Source organism: Oncorhynchus mykiss, chromosome 28 (assembly GCF_013265735.2).
Source record: "Oncorhynchus mykiss isolate Arlee chromosome 28, USDA_OmykA_1.1, whole genome shotgun sequence".
NCBI classification, from domain to species: Eukaryota; Metazoa; Chordata; class Actinopteri; order Salmoniformes; family Salmonidae; genus Oncorhynchus; species Oncorhynchus mykiss.
Genome location: NC_048592.1, coordinates 9445967 through 9468769, shown reverse-complemented (window position 1 = coordinate 9468769; position 22803 = coordinate 9445967). Strand labels below are relative to the sequence as shown.

At 44.0% G+C, this 22803-nt stretch overlaps 2 protein-coding genes across 2 annotated transcripts; both read left to right on the top strand.

Moving 5' to 3' along the window:
• Window positions 1–3681: 3681 nt before the first annotated feature.
• LOC110508155 (DNA replication licensing factor MCM6) lies at window positions 3682–14343 on the top strand. The gene is made up of 17 exons (XM_036966386.1): window positions 3682–4079; window positions 7814–7960; window positions 8713–8823; window positions 8944–9031; window positions 9127–9288; window positions 9406–9717; window positions 9853–10003; window positions 10240–10381; window positions 11322–11448; window positions 11596–11703; window positions 11785–11939; window positions 12007–12136; window positions 12660–12824; window positions 12999–13119; window positions 13195–13491; window positions 13570–13709; window positions 13831–14343. The coding sequence occupies exons 1-17, from the start codon at window positions 3982–3984 to the stop codon at window positions 13933–13935; spliced, it is 2559 nt and encodes an 852-aa protein (XP_036822281.1). The 5' UTR covers window positions 3682–3981; the 3' UTR covers window positions 13936–14343.
• Window positions 14344–14970: 627 nt separating this feature from the next.
• Window positions 14971–21054, top strand: si:ch73-71c20.5 (DUF4748 domain-containing protein). The gene is made up of 3 exons (XM_021589001.2): window positions 14971–15064; window positions 18687–18981; window positions 19124–21054. The coding sequence occupies exons 1-3, from the start codon at window positions 14986–14988 to the stop codon at window positions 19278–19280; spliced, it is 531 nt and encodes a 176-aa protein (XP_021444676.1). The 5' UTR covers window positions 14971–14985; the 3' UTR covers window positions 19281–21054.
• The last annotated feature ends 1749 nt before the right edge of the window (window positions 21055–22803 follow it).

The window sequence follows — 22803 nt, the reverse complement described above, 5'->3', positions numbered from 1 at the left end:
CCATCGAAGGTGAGAATTTGCCCACTGAAGTCAGTTACGACGCCGAACTGCAGTCAGGTCAAGACCCTGGTGAGAATGACGAGCACACAGATGAGCTTCCATGAGATGGTTTCTGACAGTTTGTGCAGAATTTTTTGGGTTGTGCAAACCCACCTTTTCATCAGCTGCCTGGCTCGCTGGTCTCAGACGATCCCGCAGAAGAAGAAGCCGACTGTGGAGGTCCTGGGCTGGAATGGTTACACGTGGTCTGCGGTTGTGAGGCCGGTTGGACGTACTGCCAAATTCTCTAAAACGACGTTGGAGGCAGCTTATGGTAGACAAAATGAACATTTCATTCTCTGTCAACCTCTCTGATGGACATTCCTGCAGTCAGCATGCAAATTGCACACTCTTTCAAAACTTGAGAGATTGTGTTGTGTGACAAAACTGCACAGTTTAGTGGCCTTTTATTGTCCCCAGCACAAGGTGCAGCTGTGTAATAATCATGCTGTTTAACCAGCTTCTTGATATGCCATACATGTCAGATGGATAGATTGCCTTATCAAAGGAGAAAGGCTCACTAAGAGGGATGTAAACAAATGTGTACCCCAAGTTTGAGAGAAATAAGCTTTTTGTGAGTATGGGAAATTTCTGGGATCTTTAAATTCAGCTCATAAAACACTTTACATGTGGCTTCTTAACAGCTTCTACACCCAAACCATAAGACTAATGAACAGCTAATCAAATGGCTACCTGGACTATTTGCGCTGCTGCTACTCTCAGTTTATTATTTATGCATAGTCACTTTACCTACATGTACATATTTCGGTGCCCCGCACATTGATTCTGTACCGGTACCCCCTTGCTACTGTTATTTTATTGTTGCTATTTAATTATTACATTATTTATTTTTTACTTCAGTTTATTTTAGTAAATACTTTAACACTTATTTTTCTTTAAAGTGCATTGTTGGTTAAAGGCTTGTACGTTACCATTTCACTGTAAGGTTGTAGTCGACGCATGTGACAAATAACATTTTTATTTCATTTGATTTATTTTTGTTCTGTATAGATTAAGGGCCTCATTGCCAAAATCCCATACCATCTCTTTAGCGGTATAAACGGGCTTCTTCTTCTTTATCTGCTCTGGTGTGAAAACACTGGCCATGTGAATACAGATATAAAGGACATCACGCTGCTTGTTCAACAAGTACTACTGCTCATGTTTCTTGGCCCAAGAAAGTCTCTTCTTCTTACAGCTGTCCTTTAGTAGTGGTTTCTTTGCAGCAATTCAAGCAGTCTCCTCTGAACAGTTAATGTTGAGATGTGTCTTTTACTTGGAACTCTGTGAAACATTTATTTGGCCCGCAATCTGAGGTGCAGTTAATTGCTGATTTCTGAAGCTGGTAACTCTAATGAACTTATCCTCTGCAGCAGAGGTAACTCTGGGTCTTCCTTTCTTGTGGCGGTCCTCATGAGAGCCAGTTTCATCATAGCACTGTAATTTTTCTTTGCTTATTTGAGCTGTTCTTGCCATAATATGGACTTGGTCTTTAACCAAGTAGGGCTACTGCATCCTGATTCAGCTCACAGCAGGCTTGAACCCAGGACCTCTGCCTTGCTTGCACGTGACCTGGAGGATCTTTCCAGTCGACACCACACAAATTTAAGTTTGTTCCATCCTGAGCGAGTTTTACCACAAAATCAAAGTCCACTATGACGACACACCAAATGGGTTTGATGGATCGTGGGAAAAGAGCAGGAATAGGCTTTTGTAGGATACAGTCCAAGCTATGTCTTCCAATGGTACAATTGCTGTCGTCATCCAATGATTGTCTAAGTTGAATAAACGCTTGGAGGTAAGGAAAACACAAGTGGTATTGTCTACGGCGATACGGATATCACTTATTATTGTTATCTACAGTACATAGTGCATTGATGTGAATCACACTTGTGATCTCTAATTTCGCTATTTCGGCACTACGGATTGTGTTTGTTGTGGATGGCTGTTCACAAATCTAAAATGTGTATTTGAACCAAATAATGGTTGAATTGAAGAAGTTTAGGCTGCCTATCAATCATTGTTTTTGAAACTAGTGGACAGCCAGTGAAAAATGTGCTCTTGCAACAGTGGCTTTTATTGCTCAATCTAATTCCATAGGCCTAATGGACACATGTTCAAACTCGCACACATTTGATAGCCTTAAAGGGGCAATCTGTAGTTGCTACATCCATTTTTTTTTACTTATATTAAAAAATATATATACATCCATTGATTCTTGATGAATAGAACTTATAAATGCCTCATGAGCTTAGTTCAAGTGTCACACTCCATGAGAACCCAAAATATAAGCTTGTTTTTCTCCAATGTTTGTAAACATTGTAAATGTAAACAAACGCTGTATAGCCTCATAACATGGTTAAAACAATACATGTTGATGTCATGGATGTTCAGTCCTTGCATCTACAGTATAGCTCTGTCTATTAATCTGAGTGATTACATTTCTCCAGGCCCATCCCTCAGCTTTTTACCAAAACAGAGGTGGGGCAACCATTTTGTTATTGTTTCATCTTTGGATTTGCCCTTTAAACAGCTGTATATTATCAAGATGTCAAAGACTGACCAACAAAAATATAAACAACAGGCCGATAGCAAAGGCAGCATATGGCATTCATTCTTCACATGTAAATAGCACTTTTCAGTAGTGCTCAAAACATGCCTTTCCATGAGCGCAGCATTTATTTTTCAACTCGAATCAATGAGCCCAATCTGTCCTCCATGACAACAAAATCATAAACAGCAGAGTAGGGCTGGCTGTTAAGCTCTTAGTTTTGGGGTTATGCTCAGGTAAAACAATTTGTATATTCTATACTTCCATATTTCCAAGTCTTATTCTTGAAGATAAAGAGGTATAACACTGAAATTCTGATAAGACTTTGGTTTTTAATGTAAAAAATATAATTGAATTGTATTATTATCTGTAGTAGAAAGAGATGGGTTAGATGAAGCCTACATAACCAACCCATAAAGTAAAATGTAACATCTATATATTGCCAGATATGTAAACTTTGGTTCGATGTGGTTTGATTGGTAACATACGTTTTGGTCGTCTTCTAATGCCTCTTAAGGGGAAAGTAATCTAAAAATAACTGAATGTAATCGGATTACATTACTGAGTTTGGGTAATCCAAAAATGTTTACTGATGACAATTTTGGACAGGTAACTAGTAACTTTAACGGATTACATTTAGAAAGTAACCTACCCAACCCTAATGGCGGGTGATAAGCGATCTCCATGTTGCTCTCACCTGTCAGATAAGAGTCTACTACTGTGTACTCTCTGGAGGAGAGATGAGAGAGAAAGGCACTTTGCCAGGGAGGACTGACAAGCTATGGTCCTTGTCCTTCCGCTGTGGAAGACCATGAAACCAGACAGTTTTGTTTGGATGTTACATGAGGAGACAGAGGCATTGATTCGAGAAACCAGTCTTTTTCAGTACATTGCAAAACATCCGGGTATCCCAAGCACACTGGTTGCAGTAATTAACATTTACCAACAGATGGCATCACCGTGCCAACTTACACCCATGACAAGTTTTTACAAAACCAACACGCAAATATAATAACGATGCATTTGAGAACTTGCTCTAGCAGTTAAACAGCTCTCTCTAGTGGCGAAACCGCAGAACTGTACCCCACCATCACTCTGGAAGTAGCTACTGTAAGCGCTATGGTTTTACACAATGTTACTCCTACAAGGAGAAAGGTCGTTGTTCATATTTCCATAACACATTTGATTGGCTAGAATATTTCAGGCTTTTACATGGTGTCAAGATACAACGATGGGATTGGTCAACTGTGTCGCCCCAAACGTTACATGGTCCTTGTTTTCGCGCGAAAAGTGCACTTTCTCTTCTCCAGCGTGCATGGTACGGTTCGTCAAGGGAAGACGGAAGAGATTTTAGAAACTATTTTATATTTCAGTGTTAATCCAGTGAAAAGATGGATCTTGCACAGACGACTCAGGAGAATGCGGGACAGATGGTGAAAGACGAGTTAGCAGAGAAATGCCAGAAGCTTTTCCAGGCTTTCTTAGAAGAGTGAGTGACATTATGTTATTGTTCTTCTTGGAACCTAACGTTAGCTGACTGGTAGATTTATAGCTAGCTAGATAATAGCTATTGGATATCTAGCAAAACATTAACATAGAGAGACAACAATGTTATGTCTAGATTAAACATATATTTATTAGTACCAGTCAAAAGTTTGGACCTACTCATTCAAGGGTTTCTCTTTATATTCCACATTAGTAGAATAGTAGTGATGACATCACCACTTTTAAATAACACATATGGACTCATGTAGTAACCAAAAAAGTGTTAAACAAATCAAAATATATTCTCTCATCCAGCTTCATGAGGTAGACACCTGGAATGCTTTTCGAACAGTCTTAAAGGAGTTCCCACATAGTCTGAGCACTTGTTGGCTGTTTTTCCTTCACTCTGGGGTCCAACGGAACCCAATCCATCTCAATTGGGTTGAGGTTGGGTGATTGTGGAGGCCAGGTCATCTGATGCAGCACTCCATCACTCTCCTTGGTGAAATAGCCCTTACACAGCCTGGAGGTGTGTTTTGGGTCATTGTTCTGCTGGAGAAAAAAAATGATAGTCCCACTAAGCGCAATCCAGATGGGATGGCATATCGCTGCAGAATGCTGTGGTAGCCAAGCTGGTTAAGTGTGCCTTGAATTCTAAATAAATCACAGACAGTGTCACCAGCAAAGCACTCCCACACCATTACACCTCCTCCTCCATGCTACACGGTGGGAACCACACATGCGGAGATCATCCATTCACCTACTCTGCGTCTTACAAAGACACTGCCGTTGGAACCAAAAATCTAACATTTGGACTCATCAGACCAAAGGACAGGTTTCCACTGGTCTAATGTCCATTGCTCATGTTTCTTGGCCCAAGAAAGTCTCTTCTTCTTACTGGTGTCCTTGTAGTAGTGGTTTCTTTGCTGCAATTCAAACATAAAGGCCTGATTCATACAGTCTGCTCTGAACAGTTAATGTTGAGATGTGTCTGTTACTTGAACACTGTGAAACATTTATTTGGCCTGCAATCTGAGGTGCAGGTAATTGCTGATTTCTGAAGCTGGTAACTAATGAACTTATCCTCTGCAGCAGAGGTAACTCTGGGTCTTTCTGTGGCGGTCCTCATGAGAGCCAGTTTCATCATAGCGCTTGATGGTTTTTGTGACTGCACTTGAAGAAACTTTCAAAGTTCTTGAAATGTTCTGTATTGACTGACCTTCATGTCTTAAAGTATTGATGTACTGTATTTTCTCTTTTCTTATTTGAGTTGTTCTTGCCATAATATGGATTTGGTCTTTTACCAAGTAGGGCTATCTGTATACCACCCCTACCTTGTCACAATACAACTGATCGTCTCAATCGCATTAAGGAAAGAAATTCCACAAATGTACTTTTAACAAGGCACACCTGTTAATTGAAAAGCATTCCAGGTGACTAACTCGTGAGAAAATGCCAAGAGTGTGCAAAGCTGTCGTCAAGGCAAAAAGGGTGGCTACTTTGAATGAATCTCAAATATAAATATTTAGATTTGTTTAACACTTTTTTGGTTACTACTTGATTCCATATTTGTTATTTCATAGTTTTGATGTCTTCACTATTATTATAGAATGCAGAAAATAGTAAAAAATAAACAAAAACACCAAAAACTGTGTGTGGGGTTTTTTTTTTAAAGTAACTTAGTCCGGCTTTAAACTTATTCTTAAAAGTTGTAGCAGTAGAAAGTACATGGATTCAATTTCGAAATTCACACAATCATTAAGTCTGCCAATGACACAACAGTGGTAGGCCTGATCACCGACAACGACGAGACAGCCTATAGGGTGGAGGTCAGAGACCTGGCCGTGTGGTGCCAGGACAACAACCTCTCCCTCAACGTGATCACGACAAAGGAGATGATTGTGGACTACAGGAAAAGGATGACCAAACACACCTCCATTCTCATTGACGGGGCTGTAGTGGAGCAGGTTGAGAGCTTCAAGTTCCTTGGCGTCCACATCACCAGCAAACTAACATGGTCCAAGCACACCAAACAGTCCAGAAGAGGGCATGACATAGCCTATTCCCCCTCAGGAGACTGAACAGATTTGGCATGGGTCCCCAGATCCTTAAAAGGTTCTACAGCTGCAGCATCGAGAGCATGACTGATTGCATCACTGCCTGACTCCAGCCACCCTAGTCATAGACTGTTCTCTCTGCTACCGCACGGCAAGCTGTACCAGAGCGCCAAGTCTAGGTCCAAGAGGCTTCTTAACAGCTTCTACCCCCAAGCCATAAGACTCCTGAACATCTAAATGACTACCCAGACTATTTGCATTGCCCCTCTCTTTTACACTGCTGCTACTCTCTGTTTATTATCTATGCATAGTCACTTTAATAACTCAACCTACATATTACCTCAATTACCTTGACTAACTGGTACCCCCGCACATTGACTCTGTACCGGTGCTCCCTGTATATAACCTCGCTATTGTTATTTTACTGCTGCTCTTTAATTATTTGTTACTTTTTTTCTTATTTTTCATTACATTTTGTGTTCATTTTTTCTTAACTGCATTGTTGGTTAAGGGCTTGTCAGTAAGCATTTCACTGTAACCTGTTGTATTTGGCGCGTGTGACAAATACAATTGGATTTGAATTGGGTAGTGCATCGTCAGTTCCTCTTGTCATGTTAGTCATTTTATACCTAAGACAGCTATTTATAACTTGTCAGAAATGCCCAAATGAACTAGCCCATGTCAGTTAACGTTTTTTCATTTAGGTTTTTAGCCCATAGATATTGTTGTAATTTATTTTGTCACTCATATCATGAGTACACATTAGACATGGCAAAATGTATAGAATTGCAAGATTAGCTTTAAAGCTGCAAAATTCTCTCCACCAACAAGAGGGGTGTGAACAGCTTGTGCCATGAACAGTGCTTATTCCCATAGAAATAGATGTGGGGCTTGGGTGGGGCGCGCGGGATGTTCCCCAGTGCTGGAAGTGCCCCCACCCTGTTAAAACCTAGCAAGCTAGCTCGCTAACAAGCACGTTGAAGTTGGTTAAGATGTGCACACAGTCGGTATAGCCTCATACAGTTCTCTGCTGCCAATGACTGGAGCGAACTACAAAAATCTATGAAACTGGAAACACTTATCTCCCTCCCTAGCTTTAAGCACCAGCTGTCAGAGCAGCTCACAGATTACTGCACCTGTACATAGCCCATCTATAATTTAGCCCAAACAACTACCTCTTCCCCTACTGTATTTATTTATTTTGCTCCTTTGCACCCCATTATTTCTATTTCTACTTTGCACATTCTTCCATTGCAAATCTACCATTCCAGTGTTTTACTTGCTATATTGTATTTACTTCGCCACCATGGCCTTTTTTTGCCTTTACCTCTTATCTCACCTCATTTGCTCACATTGTATATAGACTTATTTTTCTACTGTATTATTGACTGTATGTTTGTTTTACTCCATGTGTAACTCTGTGTTGTTGTATGTGTCGAACTGCTTTGCTTTATCTTGGCCAGGTCGCAATTGTAAATGAGAACTTGTTCTCAACTTGCCTACCTGGTTAAATAAAGGTGAAATTAAAAAAAATATGAGTCCTCTAATAGCTTTATACATCAGGTATACATGAAAATGGGATGCATACGAGTAATACAACTGTTTGTTTGTGTGTGTGTGTGTGTGTGTGTGTGTGTGTGTGTGTGTGTGTGTGTGTGTGTGTGTGTGTGTGTGTGTGTAGGTACCAGACATCAGACGGTGAGGTGAAGTATGTCCGTGATGCTGAGGAGCTGATCAGGCCTGAGAGAAACACTCTGTTGGTCTCCTTCACTGATCTGGAAGGATTTAACCAGGAACTGGCGACCACCATCCAGGAGGAGTTCTACAGGTAGTTACAGATCTAGGACCAGAAGAAGAGGCGAGACACTATTTAAAATTAAAATAAAAAAATTGGCATTTATTACAAATCCATTTAAAAACGGTGTGACATTTATGTCACAGGCCTTCATAAGACCTTCCCCAAACTCTGAAGCCCAGTTCAGATGCAACAGCCGAGAGGAGGCGAGACTGTTTTAATGCTGTTTTAGAACAAAGTTTGCTTGATCTGAACGGTCTAGTTTTAGAACGTTTCGTGTCCGCTGCGGAAGTGGCTGGTGTTCAACATGTCAAATCTCGAGACTTGTGACGAGATGGATCCGTTTAGCCAATCGAAAATGTACAGTGCGCTGACGTTCTGTTTTTAGCCGAGCAGCTGGCTATATTATCTGACGAGTCACAAAGTAGGCCCTGTTTCTGGTGCCTGCATTGAATCATACTTGTTTGCTACAACGCCTTGCTACAGCAAGTGCCAATTTAGTTTCAAATTTGTATCGCGCCATTGTAAAGAAACACCGTAAACGGTCCCAACCACCCGTCCCTTTTTTCTTCATCTTAATGCCCCCTCTTCAGTCAGCTGTTCTACAACACACAATTCTAAAACGGGCTCGTTTTTATCTCGTCTCGCCTTTCCTTTTGAATCGGGCTTAAACAGAGCACGTAGAACAGCCACGAGAACGTTGAGTGTTATTGATGATCCAGGCTGATGTCCGGCTAACAACAAACTCTCCTTTTGTTCCTCCTTCTACCGCTCCTTCTCTCCAGAGTATATCCCTTCCTCTGTCGTGCGGTGAGGAGCTTTGCCAGGGATCACGGGAATGTCCCTGTCAATAAGGAGTTCTATTTGGCCGTCCAGGACCTGCCCACCAGACACAAGTAAGACGCATACTTGACAGAAGTACCAAGTCACACAAATAGTGTTCCGACAGGTTCTGCTCGGTAAGATGTTTTTGCGTGTGATCTAACAGTCCTTGTTTTTGTTTTTTTGCGTGACAGGATCCGTGAGCTGTCCTCCTTGCGCATTGGTTCTCTGGTGCGCATCAGTGCACAGGTGGTGAGGACACACCCTGTACACCCAGAACTGATAGTTAATGACGGCCGCGGTGCAAATATCGTTCCTGAACAAATCTTGAGCTGTGTGACATCTGTGTCTGATCCTCTTCGTTCGGTCTCCTTCAGGTGAGCGGGACGTTCCTTTGTCTGGACTGCCAGGGGGTGTGTCCGGACGTGCCCCAGCAGTTCAAGTATGCCCCGCCCACCGTCTGCAGGAACCCCGTCTGCAGCAACCGCGCTCGCTTCCACCTCGACACACACCGCTCCAAATTCATTGACTTCCAGAAGGTAGATTGTGTTTGTTGTCTGTGCTGAGGCTTGAGTGTGTGTGTGTGTGTGTGTGTGTGTGTGTGTGTGTGTGTGTGTGTGTGTGTGTGTGTGTGTGTCTGACACTTCTGTGTGTAGGTGCGTATCCAGGAGACCCAGGCAGAGCTGCCCAGAGGGTCCATCCCCCGCTCCCTAGAGGTGATTCTGAGGGCTGTACACGCACACGATAGACAGACACAATCACACCGCCATGACACGCACACAGTTCACCCTGACATGACCCATTTTCTCCATCTCTCTCTAGGTGTGCGAGCAGAGACGAGTTCCCGTGTAGGAGGGAGACAGGGTTATGAGAACGAGGGCCTTCGCGGTCTTAAAGCCCTGGGAGTCAGAGAGCTGTCCTACAGACTGGCCTTCCTCGCCTGCCATGTGGCTCCTACCAACCCCAGGGTACGACACCCTCACTCAAACCTTCGAGACACACACACACACACCTACACTACCTCAGGCTACTAACTAGTGGACATATCACGCATGCATGTACGACATTTGTTTGAAGGGAGTTGTAATCGTGTGTGTGTGTAGTTCGGAGGGAAGGAGCTGCGTGATGAGGATCAGACGGCAGAGAGCATCAAGAGCCAGATGTCAGTTCAGGAGTGGGAGAAGGTGTTCGAGATGAGCCAAGACAAGAACCTCTACCACAACCTCGGCACCAGCCTCTTCCCCACCATACACGGTCAGCACTACACTCTCACCGCAAACACAGCCTTTGCATGGGGTATTTCCTAGCCACCGTGCTTCTACACCTGCATTGCTTGCTGTTTGGGCTTTGAGGCTGGGTTTCTGTACAGCACTTTGAGATATCAGCTGATGTAAGAAGGGCTATATAAATACATTTGATAGTCTGTGTGTGTGTGTAATAAATGTATAACGTGTGTGTGTGTGTGTGTGTGTGTGTGTGTGTGTGTGTAGGTAATGACGAGGTGAAGCGTGGCATCCTGCTGATGTTGTTCGGGGGTGTTCCCAAAACCACCATGGAGGGAACATCTCTCAGAGGAGATGTGAACGTCTGCATCGTAGGAGACCCCTCGACCGCCAAGAGCCAGTTCCTCAAGTAAGACCCTTACACCCTACACACTCCCCTATGTCACAAATCCCTCCACCCTATAGCTTACACAACCGCATACTTGCCCACTACACCCCTATTCATTTGCACAATGCATGTCTAACTCTCACACAAAACCACCTCCACATCTCCCTATACCCACCAGTGGCAATTATGGCATGTAAATCTCAAAACAAAGCCACTGCACAACACAACGCTAAACAATACCTTAATTGCACTATAACGGTTAGGGTTAGGGCCGACATAAAGTCTGTCCCCGACAGCTTTCTTTTCAGCACAGACCTTGTCTGGCAGGGAAACGGTTCATTCAGCCTCGTTTGCTGCCTTTTAAAACAACATGGCTGACTATGTCCCTGGCCAATGACATCGTTCATGCAGCAGCATGGCAGACGTTGTAAGACTCCCCTTGTTGTGCGCGGCGGCGGTCCTTCGTTGGCAAATGTTGTCATCAAAAAGATTTACAATTCCCGAGTTGGATGGCTGTTCAAAACAGCGACTTCCCAGTCGCAATGCTTGCGGTTAGCCACTGTCACCGATTCCTTCCAAACCACTCATTGTTGAATTTGCAATTTCCAACTTGTTGTGTAATGTTTGTCCTAATGTTTATGTCCAACGGCCGATGAGCACCAATATGTGTTATATTTTCTCTTCATTACTTCTCTTCATATGACGAGGATTAAAAAGGACTTGCCAGTAGACTTGATTCACGATGATGACTGCTAGCGAAGAAATAAGTGGAAATAGGATGTTGCCACGATCAGTCCAATCAAAGCTACTGTACATTTATGTATTTATATATCGTTTCATTTATTCTTTTGCTAGAAATGTGGGTCCCAAAACCGGTGGGGCTCTGCGCCACCTGCCCTGAATGGCAGGTCGCCACTGATACCCGCTGTATACTTACACACACTGTCCCCCCCCCTCTCAGGCATGTGGAGGAGTTCAGTCCCAGGGCTGTGTATACCAGTGGGAAGGCCAGCAGTGCAGCCGTGGTTCGAGACGAGGAGTCACACGAGTTCGTCATCGAGGCCGGAGCTCTCATGCTCGCTGACAACGTGAGTGTGTGTGTGAGCTGAGGATGTTGTGTGTGTGTGTGTGTGTGTGTGTGTGTGTGTGTGTGTGTGTGTGTGTGTGTGTGTGTGTGTTTGCATTTCTGTCTGTGTTTTGTGCTTAAAGTGGGATGGGCTTCGCTTTGTCCACAGGGTGTGTGTTGTATCGATGAGTTTGACAAGATGGAGACCAGAGACCAAGTGGCCATCCATGAGGCCATGGAGCAACAGACCATCTCCATCACTAAAGCTGGAGTCAAGGTACACACACACACACACCACCACTAAAGCTGGAGTCAAGGTGCACACACACTCTCTCCCTCTGACCTCCCTCTCCTCCAGGCCACTCTGAATGCCCGTACGTCCATCCTGGCGGCTGCTAACCCGGTCGGTGGTCGCTACGACCGCAGCAAGAGTCTGAAACAGAACGTCAACCTGTCCGCTCCCATCATGAGCCGCTTTGACCTCTTCTTCATCCTGGTGGACGACTGCAATGAGGTGTGTGTGTGTGTGTGTGACAGACTGGTGTGTGTGTAATTACTAATGGAAATGTGTGTGTGTGTGGGTGACAGACTATGCCATAGCCAGGCGTATCGTGGATCTGCACTCTCGCATTGAGAACTCAGTAGACAGACTCTACTCTCTGGATGAGATCAGAAGATACCTGCTCTTCGCCCGACAGTTCAAACCCAAGGTAAGTGGTGTGTGTGTATTAAGGATTTTCACACTGAGTATATTTACATGCACTCTAATAGTTAGATATTAAGCTGATTTATGGCATTAGTCATGTAAACACTTTACTCTGATTATCATATGATCCATTTTGCATCATCATCATCATGATGTGGCCGGTGACCGGTCATAATTGAAGTAGGCATACGGCGATTTAAAAACACCACGATTTTTAAGCAATCTTTTGAAATATTAGGACATGAATAGGAGATTCAGCGGTGTGTTGGACCTGCGCGTGTGCTAGCGCGAGCTTCTCATTCGCGCCAGTGAAGTGGGTTCGCAAAATGTAGCCTGGTTTCAGATGCGTCCATGTAACTGTTTTAATTGAAGTATTATATTAATCTGAGTATTCACAATAAATCGTACTATTAAATGCATGTAAACATATCCCATGTCTGTGTTTCTGTGTTTCTGTGCTGTGATAGGGCTTATGCCCAATTCCAATGGAGTGGGACTGATGCGGCTGAATTTGTGTTGGTGCGTAGATCTCTGGTGAGTCCGAGGAGTTCATCGTGGAGCAGTACAAACGGCTGCGTCAGCGCGACGGCTCTGGGGGCGTGGCCAAGTCGGCCTGGCGAATCACGGTGCGGCAGCTGGAGAGCATGATCCGCCTCTCTGAGGGCATGGCTCGCATGCACTGCTGCGACGAGGTTAGAGGTCACACAACCTATACCCAACGTACCAAGAACTTAGGCGCACAACGCTCTCAAAACGGTCCTGAAGGATTGATCAAGTTTGCTCTGTCAGTTTGTCATAGATTGCGTGCTAAGAAAGTGTGTAGGGTGTTCTGTCGTAAAGTGTGTGTTATTTGTTGTTCCCGGCAGGTCCAGCCTAAGCACGTGAAGGAGGCATTCCGCCTGCTGAATAAGTCCATCGTCAGAGTGGAGACGCCTGACGTCAATCTGGACCAGGACCAGGAGATGGAGGAGGAGGAGGGCGAGAACGGTACACAACCACTAGTACTACTGCCGCTTTACTCCAGATATTTACATGTACTGAAACCTCTCCGTCTCTCTGCAGGCCGTGACGTTCCCAACGGAGTGAATGGCGTAAACGGCCTGGTTAACGAGCACGCTGATAGAATGAACGGCCACTCCGACGGAACTAACCGCGGCGCCAACGGAGTCGAAGGACTCACCGACGTTGTGAGCGGCCACTCCGACGGAACTAACCGCGGCGCCAACGGAGTCGAAGGACTCACCGACGTTGTGAGCGGCCACTCTGACAGCGGCCCCAAGCCGCCGCTGCGTCTGACATTCCCAGAGTACCGCCGCATCTCCAACCTGCTGGTGCTGCATCTCCGCAGGGCCGAGGAGGGTTAGGCACCCGAAACGCACACATTCTACATGTGGACAGTGTGTTACGCAGTGGTTAACTGTTTGCCTGTGTGCGCAGCCGAGGAGGAAGAGGAGTTGAAGAAAAGTGCCCTAATCAACTGGTATCTGAAGGAGATGGAGTCAGAGATCGACTCGGAAGAGGAACTGATCCACAAGAAGAGCCTGATAGAGAAAGTCCTGCACAGACTAGTGCACTACGTGAGAACACACGAACACACCCATTGCAGCGTTGAGTCGGAGTAATAACACCTTTACAAGCCTTAATGTCCAACAGACATCTTTACTATTACTGTTCTTCTTCTCTTCTCTCCATCTCTAGGATCATATCCTGATAGAGCTGTCTCGGGGAGGGCTGAAAGGGTCAGAGGCGGAGGCACAGGAAGAGGTTCTGGTCGTCAACCCCAACTACACTCTGGAGGACTAAACTCATCCCCTCCAACTCCCTCCCTAGCACTTTCCCCCTCCTTCTCAATCGCCTCTTTCTAGAACTTTTACGTTTGGACTCCAATTCAAGACTCTGTGAAGTTGTTTTTTGTTGAATGTTGGTCAGTGTAATTACATTCTCAACATTTGTCATGTTTTAATTGTATTGCTGCTTTATAGAGTTTTTAAACGACTCTACCCTGTTTTAAGCCTTGTATTTGTATTGGTGTAGCCAGGTGAATAATGTAAATATGTTGCTCTGATTTCTCCAGAGCGTTTACTGGCGTATGGCTGTTTGTGGGTCTCCTCAGTTAACATGATGTTAATCCTGACTAGCATGGTTTTACCTCCCATGTTAAATGTATGTGTGAAAGAACACACACAAATTAAAGTCTACCCTTTTGATGCATATGTTTTGTATAAAACGAAACAAAAAATGAAATAACTGTTGTAGCACGTGGAAATATGCTTCCCAAAAAAACTAAGAAGAATAATCAAATGTTTGATATTGTTTATGGCCTCCTTGTCGCCAGTGATGTTTCGGGGAACACTAACGCAATATACTTCAAAATGACTAAAACCAAAACGAAACTGTAGAAATTATAATGGGTCTACATTCATGCAGTTTCTTGACTGTCCAGCTCACTAATAATCACCGAAATGAAAGCAAGACAGTCGGGGAGAATTGAAAAATCCTAAAAGGATGAATAGAGGACTCTTTAGCAAATTTTTACGCCGAGGAAATATGACACATTTTTAGTATGGCCCTCTGGAGCTCTTTGAAGACAGAATGCGGCCCCAAGTTCCAAATGAATTTGACACCCCTACAGTAAACATTTAGCAAATGTTATTAAGCTGGGTGGAGTGGGATCACATGTATACCTAGTTGGAGTTGATATGATTGTAATGAATGAGTATAGCCAAAGATAATGATTTAACGCATCTTCTGATAAATATACTAATCCAAATGACACTGGCTGGCATGTCTATCGGTGAATCGTCCGCTAGGAGGCAGCAGAGTGCCGTAGAACGGATGAATGACGATTTGCGCATGCCCAAGCCGACTCCACTTTTACATAACAAGATGGCGGCGCCCTGTAGGAAGCTTGCGAGGTCGGTGATGTTTAAAGGTATGTTTACTCTGAACAGCTTAAAACCACCTTTATTTCGACATAACTCATAAACAGAGGGAGTCAGCAGTTTTTAGGTGCAAAGCTGTTAATCTCCTTGTCTGGTGGTTTGAAAACAACACCACGAAGCTATGAACGATTTGAGAGACAAGGAAAGAAGGGCCTTCTACGCCGTCAAAAAGGAACATTAAATTCGACATCCCAATTAGGATGTGGCAAAAAATACTTCAGTCAGTTATAGAACCGATTGCCCTCTACCTGAGGTCAGGGCATAGAGATCTTATACAATTACTTGAGGGGATAAATACCGATTGCCCTCCACCTGAGGTCTGGGCATAGAGAGCCTATACAATTACTAGAGGAGATATCATAAACCTTAACATTTCCGTAATGGGGCCAAAATGGTAGCTATCTTGGTCAGGGAGAAAATCAAAACCAGTCTTAAATATTGTTATATAATTATAAATACAGTTTACATGGGTTCTATACCAATTGTCTGTATAGCTTTTAAAATGCTGTATATGTGAACAGACCATAAATGTCTCGGATGTGATTTTCTTGGAAAGCTGTGAGTGTTATTTTATGATACAATATCAGTACTTGGTGCATGTACAACTTGTCTAAATCCTATCATCAACTGATTTCAGCCAGTGGATTGACTGCATTGTTTGAATGGAATATTGGCAGTTAATTAGAAAAAAATATAGAATGGAATCATTCCTCAAACTGTCTGGCTAGCTAGTTAATACACATACAGTGAAGATAATATCTTATCACAGCACTGACAAATTATGGTTGACCAACATGGCTGTCCTTTTGACCATCATAAGAAGGTTCATGTCCTTTCTAAATTGAGACTCTGCATGCAGAATTATGCAAAAACATCCTCTGTGTGCAATGTAAAACACCAAATAATGCACACGTAGCAGAATTAGAACAATACCCGCTAATGATCAAAATGCAGAAAAGAGTTGTTAAATTCTACAACCACCTAAAAGGAAGTGATTCCCAAACCTTCCATAACAAAGCCATCGCATACAGAGAGATGAACCTAAAGAAGAGTCCCCTCGGCAAGCTGGTCCTGGGGCTCTGTTCACAAACACAAACAGACCCTACAGAGCCCCAGGACAGCAACACCATTAGACCCAACCAAATCATGAGAAAACAAAAAGATAATTACTTGACACATTGGAAAGAGCAAACTAAAAAAACAAAGCCAACTGGAATGCTATTTGGCCCTAAACAGAGAGTACACAGTGGCAGAATACCTGACCACTGTGACTGACCCAAAATGAAGGAAGACTTTGACTATGTACGGACTCAGGAGCTTAGCTTTGCTATTGAGAGTTCACCGTAGGCAGACCGAGAGAGAAGACAGGCATATGTGCCCATCGCGATGAGTTGTTACACAGCCTGGGATCGAGATGAAGCAGATGCAAGGATACAAGACTGTTTTGCTAGTACAGACTGGGATATGTTCCGGGCTCACCCGATAGCATTGAGGAGTTTACTACATCAGTCACAGGCTACATCAATAAGTGCATAGATGACGTCATCCCCACAGTGACTATACGAACGTATCCAAACCGAAAACCATGGATTACAGGCAATATCCCCGCCTGGCTAAAGGCTAGAGCTACCGCTTACAAGGAACAGGACACGGACGCATACAAGAAAGCCTGTTACGACCTCTGACGAGACATCAAACATGCAAAAGGACAATATAGGAAGAAGTTGGAATCCTATTACATAGGCTCCGATACTCGTCGTATGTGGCAGGGCTTGCAGATGACAACGGATTACAAAGGGAAACCTAACCATCAGATGCCCAGTGATGCAGAACTCCCAAATGAGCTAAATACTTGTTATGCTCGCTTTGAGGAATACAACACTGAGTCTTGTGTGAAAGCCCCTGTTGTTCCGGATGACTGTGTGATCTCGCTCTTCGTGACTGATGTGAGTAAAAGTATTTAACAGTTTAACACTCGCAAGGCTGCCGGACCTGACAAAATACCAGGGCGCGTTCTCAAAACAAGTGCAGACCAGCTAGCAAGTGTCTTCACTGACATTTTCAATCTCTCCTTGTTCCAGTCTGTAATCCCATAATGTTTCAAGCTGACCACCATTGTCCCTGTTCCCAAGAACTCCAAGGTAACCTGCCTAAATAACTATCGCCCTGTAGCACTGTAATTAATTAACAATTGCACTTCACACTGCCCTCTCCCACCTGGGTAAGAAGGGTAAAATAACTATGTGAGAATGCTGTTCATAGACTACAGCTCAGCGTTGACCGCCATACTCCCCTCAAAGCTCATCACCAAGTTGGGGACCATGGGACTGAACACCTCCTTCTGCAACTAGATCCTGGACTTTCTGACGGGCTGGCCCCAGGTGGTGAGTGTAGGCAACAACACCTCCACCACGCTGACCCTCAATATGGGGGCTCCTCTGGGGTTTGTGCTTAGTCCCCTCCTGTACTCTCTGTTCACCCTTTGACTGCGTGGCCACGCACAATTCCAACACCATCATCAAGTTTGCTGACAACACGACAGTGGTAGGCCTGATCACCAACGGAGATGAGGCAGCCTATAGGGAGGTGGTCAGAGACTTAGCATTGTGGTGCCAGGACAAGAACCTCTCCCTCAATGTCAGTAAGACCAGGAAGCTGATTGTAGACTACAGGAAAGAGGGGCGAGCATGCCCCCTATCCACATTGACAGGGCTGTAGTGGAGCGGGTCGAGAGCTTCAAGTTCCTTGGCGTCCACATCACTAAGGACTTAACAGTGCACAACAGTGTCTCTTCCCCCAGCAAGAGGCTGAAAAGATTTGCCATGGGCCCTCGAATCCTGAAAAGGTCCTACAGCTGCACCATTGAGAGCATCTTGACTGGCTCCATCACCTCTTAGTATGGCAAATGCACCGCAAATTGCTACAGAAGGTAGTGCGGACAGCCCTGTACATCACTGGGTCGAGCTCCCTGCCATGCAGGACCACTATATCAGGAGGTGTCAGAGGAAGGCCCTAAGAATTGCCAACAACTCCAGCCACCCTAAACATAGACTGTTCACTCTGCCACCTTTCGTTAAACAGTATAGAAGCATCGTCTCTCGAACCAACAGGTTCCAAGACGGCTTGGGGGAAAAAGCTATAAGACTGCTAAATATTCATAAGACTGCTAAAAATTCATGAATGCTAAGTAGATAATTAAATGGTTACCCAGACTATCTTACACTGACTCTATGCACGCTCACAAGACTCAGTGAGCTCCAAAACTATTTGGACAGTGACAAATGTTGTTTTGTCTCTGTTTCAGCACTTTGACTAGTCATTGCGTGCTATGAATATGGGACCAAATACTAAACTTTTTTTTTACTACTTTAATACACATAAATGAATTTGTCCCAATACTTTTGGTCCCCTAAATGGGGGGGCTGGCTATGTACAAAAAGTGCTGTAATTTCTAAACGGTTCACCCAATATGGATGAAAAGACATCGTCTCATTTAAAAAATTTTAAAAAAGTATCATACTCATCGTCAACATCTCTTAACCCACAGATCCTGAGGCAGCTGACTCCGAAGACTATAATTATTTGACCTGACCAATACTCTCACTGTTTTAGGTTTGTGTCAGATTCCAGGCCGGTCATTATGGACACAGAGGTGCCCGGTCAAGTTACAGGCTCTGAGGTGCATTCCTCCCCGGTGTCTCACCCGACTCTACCAGCCACTGACCACCACCAGGTCAACACTGATCAGCACCAAAACAGAACAGCCGAGAAGCACCGATCAGCAGAAAACGACTGACACGCAGAAAGAGCAAAAGAAAGAGACTGAGGAGGAAGAGGAGGAGCAGGGACCAGCGTACATCCCCACGAGAAAGGCCAAGAACCCCATGATGAAGATCGGATATGCCTGGTGAGAGACCCTCTGTTCTCTAACGTGGTTTATCATCAGATTTCTGTTGTAGAGAAACAGCTGACAATTTAATATTGTATTCAGGTGAATAACCCCCTTGGTAAGTTCCCATTTTCTCCCCCTCTCTTTCCCCTCTCTATAGGATGATAGGTCTCCCTGCAGGAATAATAGGGTTCATCCTGACCAAGAGAGAGGTGGATAAGAACCGCCTGAAGCAGCTGAGGATTCGCCAGCGGATGAACCGGTCCAATGAAGGAGAATACGAGGGCAGTCGCTACCGCAACCACAGACTGGACTGATCCCAACTCCATTGAGAAGATGTGTGTGTGCGTGCTTGAGTGAATGTGTGTGTGTGCTTGAGTGAATGTGTGTGCGTGTGTGTATGTGTGTGTTCACTGCCTCTTCTGCCGTTGGACTGACGAAGCCTTAAAAAGAGACTGATGTATACGGATTGGAAACAGTTGTTGAGAGACACCCATACTACTTTGCTCGGTGTTCGCACCTACAAGAATGTACATGAATCGACTGTGAACAAGTCCATGATGATCGCACAAGACTGTCTGCGTGGATCAGTATAGGATCCAGAGTTCTTCCTATGTCATGCCCTTTGTCGGGAGAAACGCTGGCCATGTCACTCTGCTACGTTCAACAGGCATTTTCTTTCCTGATTTTTCAAAACATGCATCAGTCAGTACACCCTGCAAACTGTGTTCCCATATGATTTCTCTCAACAGTCAATCGTTTTACATCAATAGTCTAAAACGTCCATTCTTCTCATGTGGTAGAATAGAAGCTTGTCTTTTAATGCTTTGAAGGTGTGAATTTGGGCCTTTTCTCAGTGTTCTGCTATGTCATCGAATGTTTTGTTCTGAGGGTTCTAAACACATTTGAGCCTAGAACTGTATGTTCAAGCCAGTACATGAGAATTAGGCTAAACATTTCACAATGCTATAATAGGTACCCTGTATGTGGTATCATGTACATCAGAAACAGACATTGCATTTACGTAAAAAGGAATTTACATCTGTAAGATGGCACCACTAAGACGAGACCACTACCTAACGGCGTATCAAAATCAAACCAATCGTCGTTACCTATGTTTAAATCATAGAAAAGCATCAGACATGCAGAGTAAAAAGAAATACAAAAATAACAGCGGATAACTTATCCAGAGTGGGTGGAGGAGGTGAGGCCAGACAGGGTAGTCATCTGCTCTTACTCCTGATGAGCTTAAATTCATGTGTCTCAGAGCAGACAGTATGTATTGTATGAAGTTTTGCAGTTCTTGTATAGGGTGAAACAGATGGGGAGGGGGGGATTTGTGCTGTTCCCTCTGGGTACCAGCTCATGTGGGAGTAGAGGGGAATGAGGAAGTGGATATTATTGCCAATCAGGCTCGTAAACATCCTGATGTTGAGCTGGAATTGTCAATTGGTAAAGCGGAATGGATGAATAAGAACAGTGGTTAAAAGTGGCAATAGTTGTGGAACAGGGAGAGTAAGGGAAGACACCTGTATAAGAGTTGTGGAACAGGGAGAGTAAGGGAAGACACCTGTATAGGAGTTGTGGAACAGGGAGAGTAAGGGAAGACACCTGTATAAGAGTTGTGGAACAGGGAGAGTAAGGAAAGACACCTGTATAAGAGTTGTGGAACAGGGAGAGTAAAGGAAGACAGACACCTGTATGAGATCCAAGTGGGGGCAGGGAGGTCCTCAGGCCGAGAGAGAAGGGAGGAAAGTGTAGTCACATGGCTGAGACTGGGACATACAAGGCTAAATAGTGCATTGAAAGTGGTGGTGAACCATCCGACTGGGAGGTGTGATCATTGTCAGGAAGGAGACGGAGACAGTGCAACACGTTCTATTTCAGTGCCAGAAATATGTGAAAGGGAGCGATTGCCATTAGATTTGAGGAGTAACAGAGGGGTATAAGAGCCTTCATTGTCTCTGGTCCACACTCCAGTCCAGTTGGTGCCGGTAATGCACCTTAAAGTTGGTTGCCGGCCGCCATATAAATTCCACAGAAGAAGAAGTAAAAATAAAAACCTGTCTCTACTTTGACGTTTCCTCTTTATCCGTGTCTCAGAGCATGATTGTTATCAGGGGTGTATAAGACCCCTTTCCCAGTACAAGACACAGATGTGCGTGACTCTTGGCAGCGGTAAGAAAGCAGTTGCCATTTGCGCCCATTTTAAACATAGCCTAGATTTACGTTATTACTTCTAAACAAAAGTTTTTGGGGGTTCTCATACGCTTATAATAAGGTTTTGATTCTTGCTTGAACAGTCGCTGAGATTCTATTTGGTTGTGATCTTTGCCAATTAACTTTTGAATGCAGCAGGTGTTAGCTAGAATGCTAAAGCTCATTGATATAGGCTGTAGCAAAAGCTAGCCAAAGAGCCATTGTAAAATGGCTGGAGGTGGAAGTGTTTAAGTATAGTGCAGTTGATTTGCGATGATGACATAAACATCATATTAAAAGCAGGACATTTGTATAAGCCTTAAAATCCAATTGTAATCCAAAAGTAGTTTGAAATGTACTCATAAGCTAAATGTAAATAGAGGCTTTTTTTTTTTTTTTTACACTGCAGGGTTGCCCCTAGCAGACACTTTTTTTTTCGGAAAGTACCTCACTATTCCCAGCTCATTGTTTCCAGGGGAGTCATCTGTGGGCTGTACCGATGAGCTTCAGCAGCCACAGGAATGTCTGGGCTGCATTCCAGACACATCATAAGCCCTCAAATTAAGTGGACACTTCTGATGACGTGTCAGACACGTTTACACTTGCAGGGCGAGGGAGGAAGGTATTATTTTAAAATGGACCTTTCCCGGAAATTCGTCACTCGTTCGTCCCACTACGATTGTGTTTTCGGCCACCGGTAGCTTGTGTTTGAGAATGGGGGCATGCTTGGCCCTCCTTTTCCTGTGGTCATTATATTCACTATAGAGGGCACTTTATTTTGGGGTCATGGGTCACATGTATATAGGTAACCAGGAAGGGTTAGCACAGGTGTAGGTTCTTATCATATCACAGATACAGTTTATTGAATTATTCTCTCTGCACCCATTGAATAGGAATATGTGTTTAGGAGCTATTTCTATTTTATATGTGCAATATATGGGAACTTTACCTGAAACGAGTAACGTTTGGAAAGCTGATTCTTGACGACGCGTTACGGACGGCTTTCTCTTGTGACAGTGACTTTTTAATGGGAATCGCCATTACAATAGCAGTAATATATAAATAACGACAGTAAAACTGCTATTATAAACGGGGGGGTTCGAGCCCTGAATGCTGATTGGCTGACAGCTGTGGTATGAGACTGTATACCACGGGTATGACAATCAGTACCATCAGTACAAACCTCAACATATCAGACATATATTATACATATTGTATATGTTATAGGAACAAACACATGCTGATACAGTTTAAGTGGTTCTGTTTGTACTACATCTACCTGTGTTTTATCCTCAGTACAATAGTAACGGTAATAGAACAAAAACATGACTCGGCATCAGTGGAGGCTGGTGAGGGAGGACAACCCATAATAATGGCTGGAATAGAGTCATTGGAATGGTATCAGACACGTGGTGTCTAAAGTGCAAGCTCACATGTGTGAAGGAGAGCACAATGACTGTGATGATGCCTGCCACCATGACAACAACCCCCAGTACACAAAATAGGCTTGTGCATGAGGTGAGGTCCACACACATACACACACACCACAAGAGGTTGGTGGCACCTTAATTGGGGGAGAACGGACTAATGGTAATGACTGGACCGGAATTGGTGGAATAGTATCTAACGCATGGTTTCTAG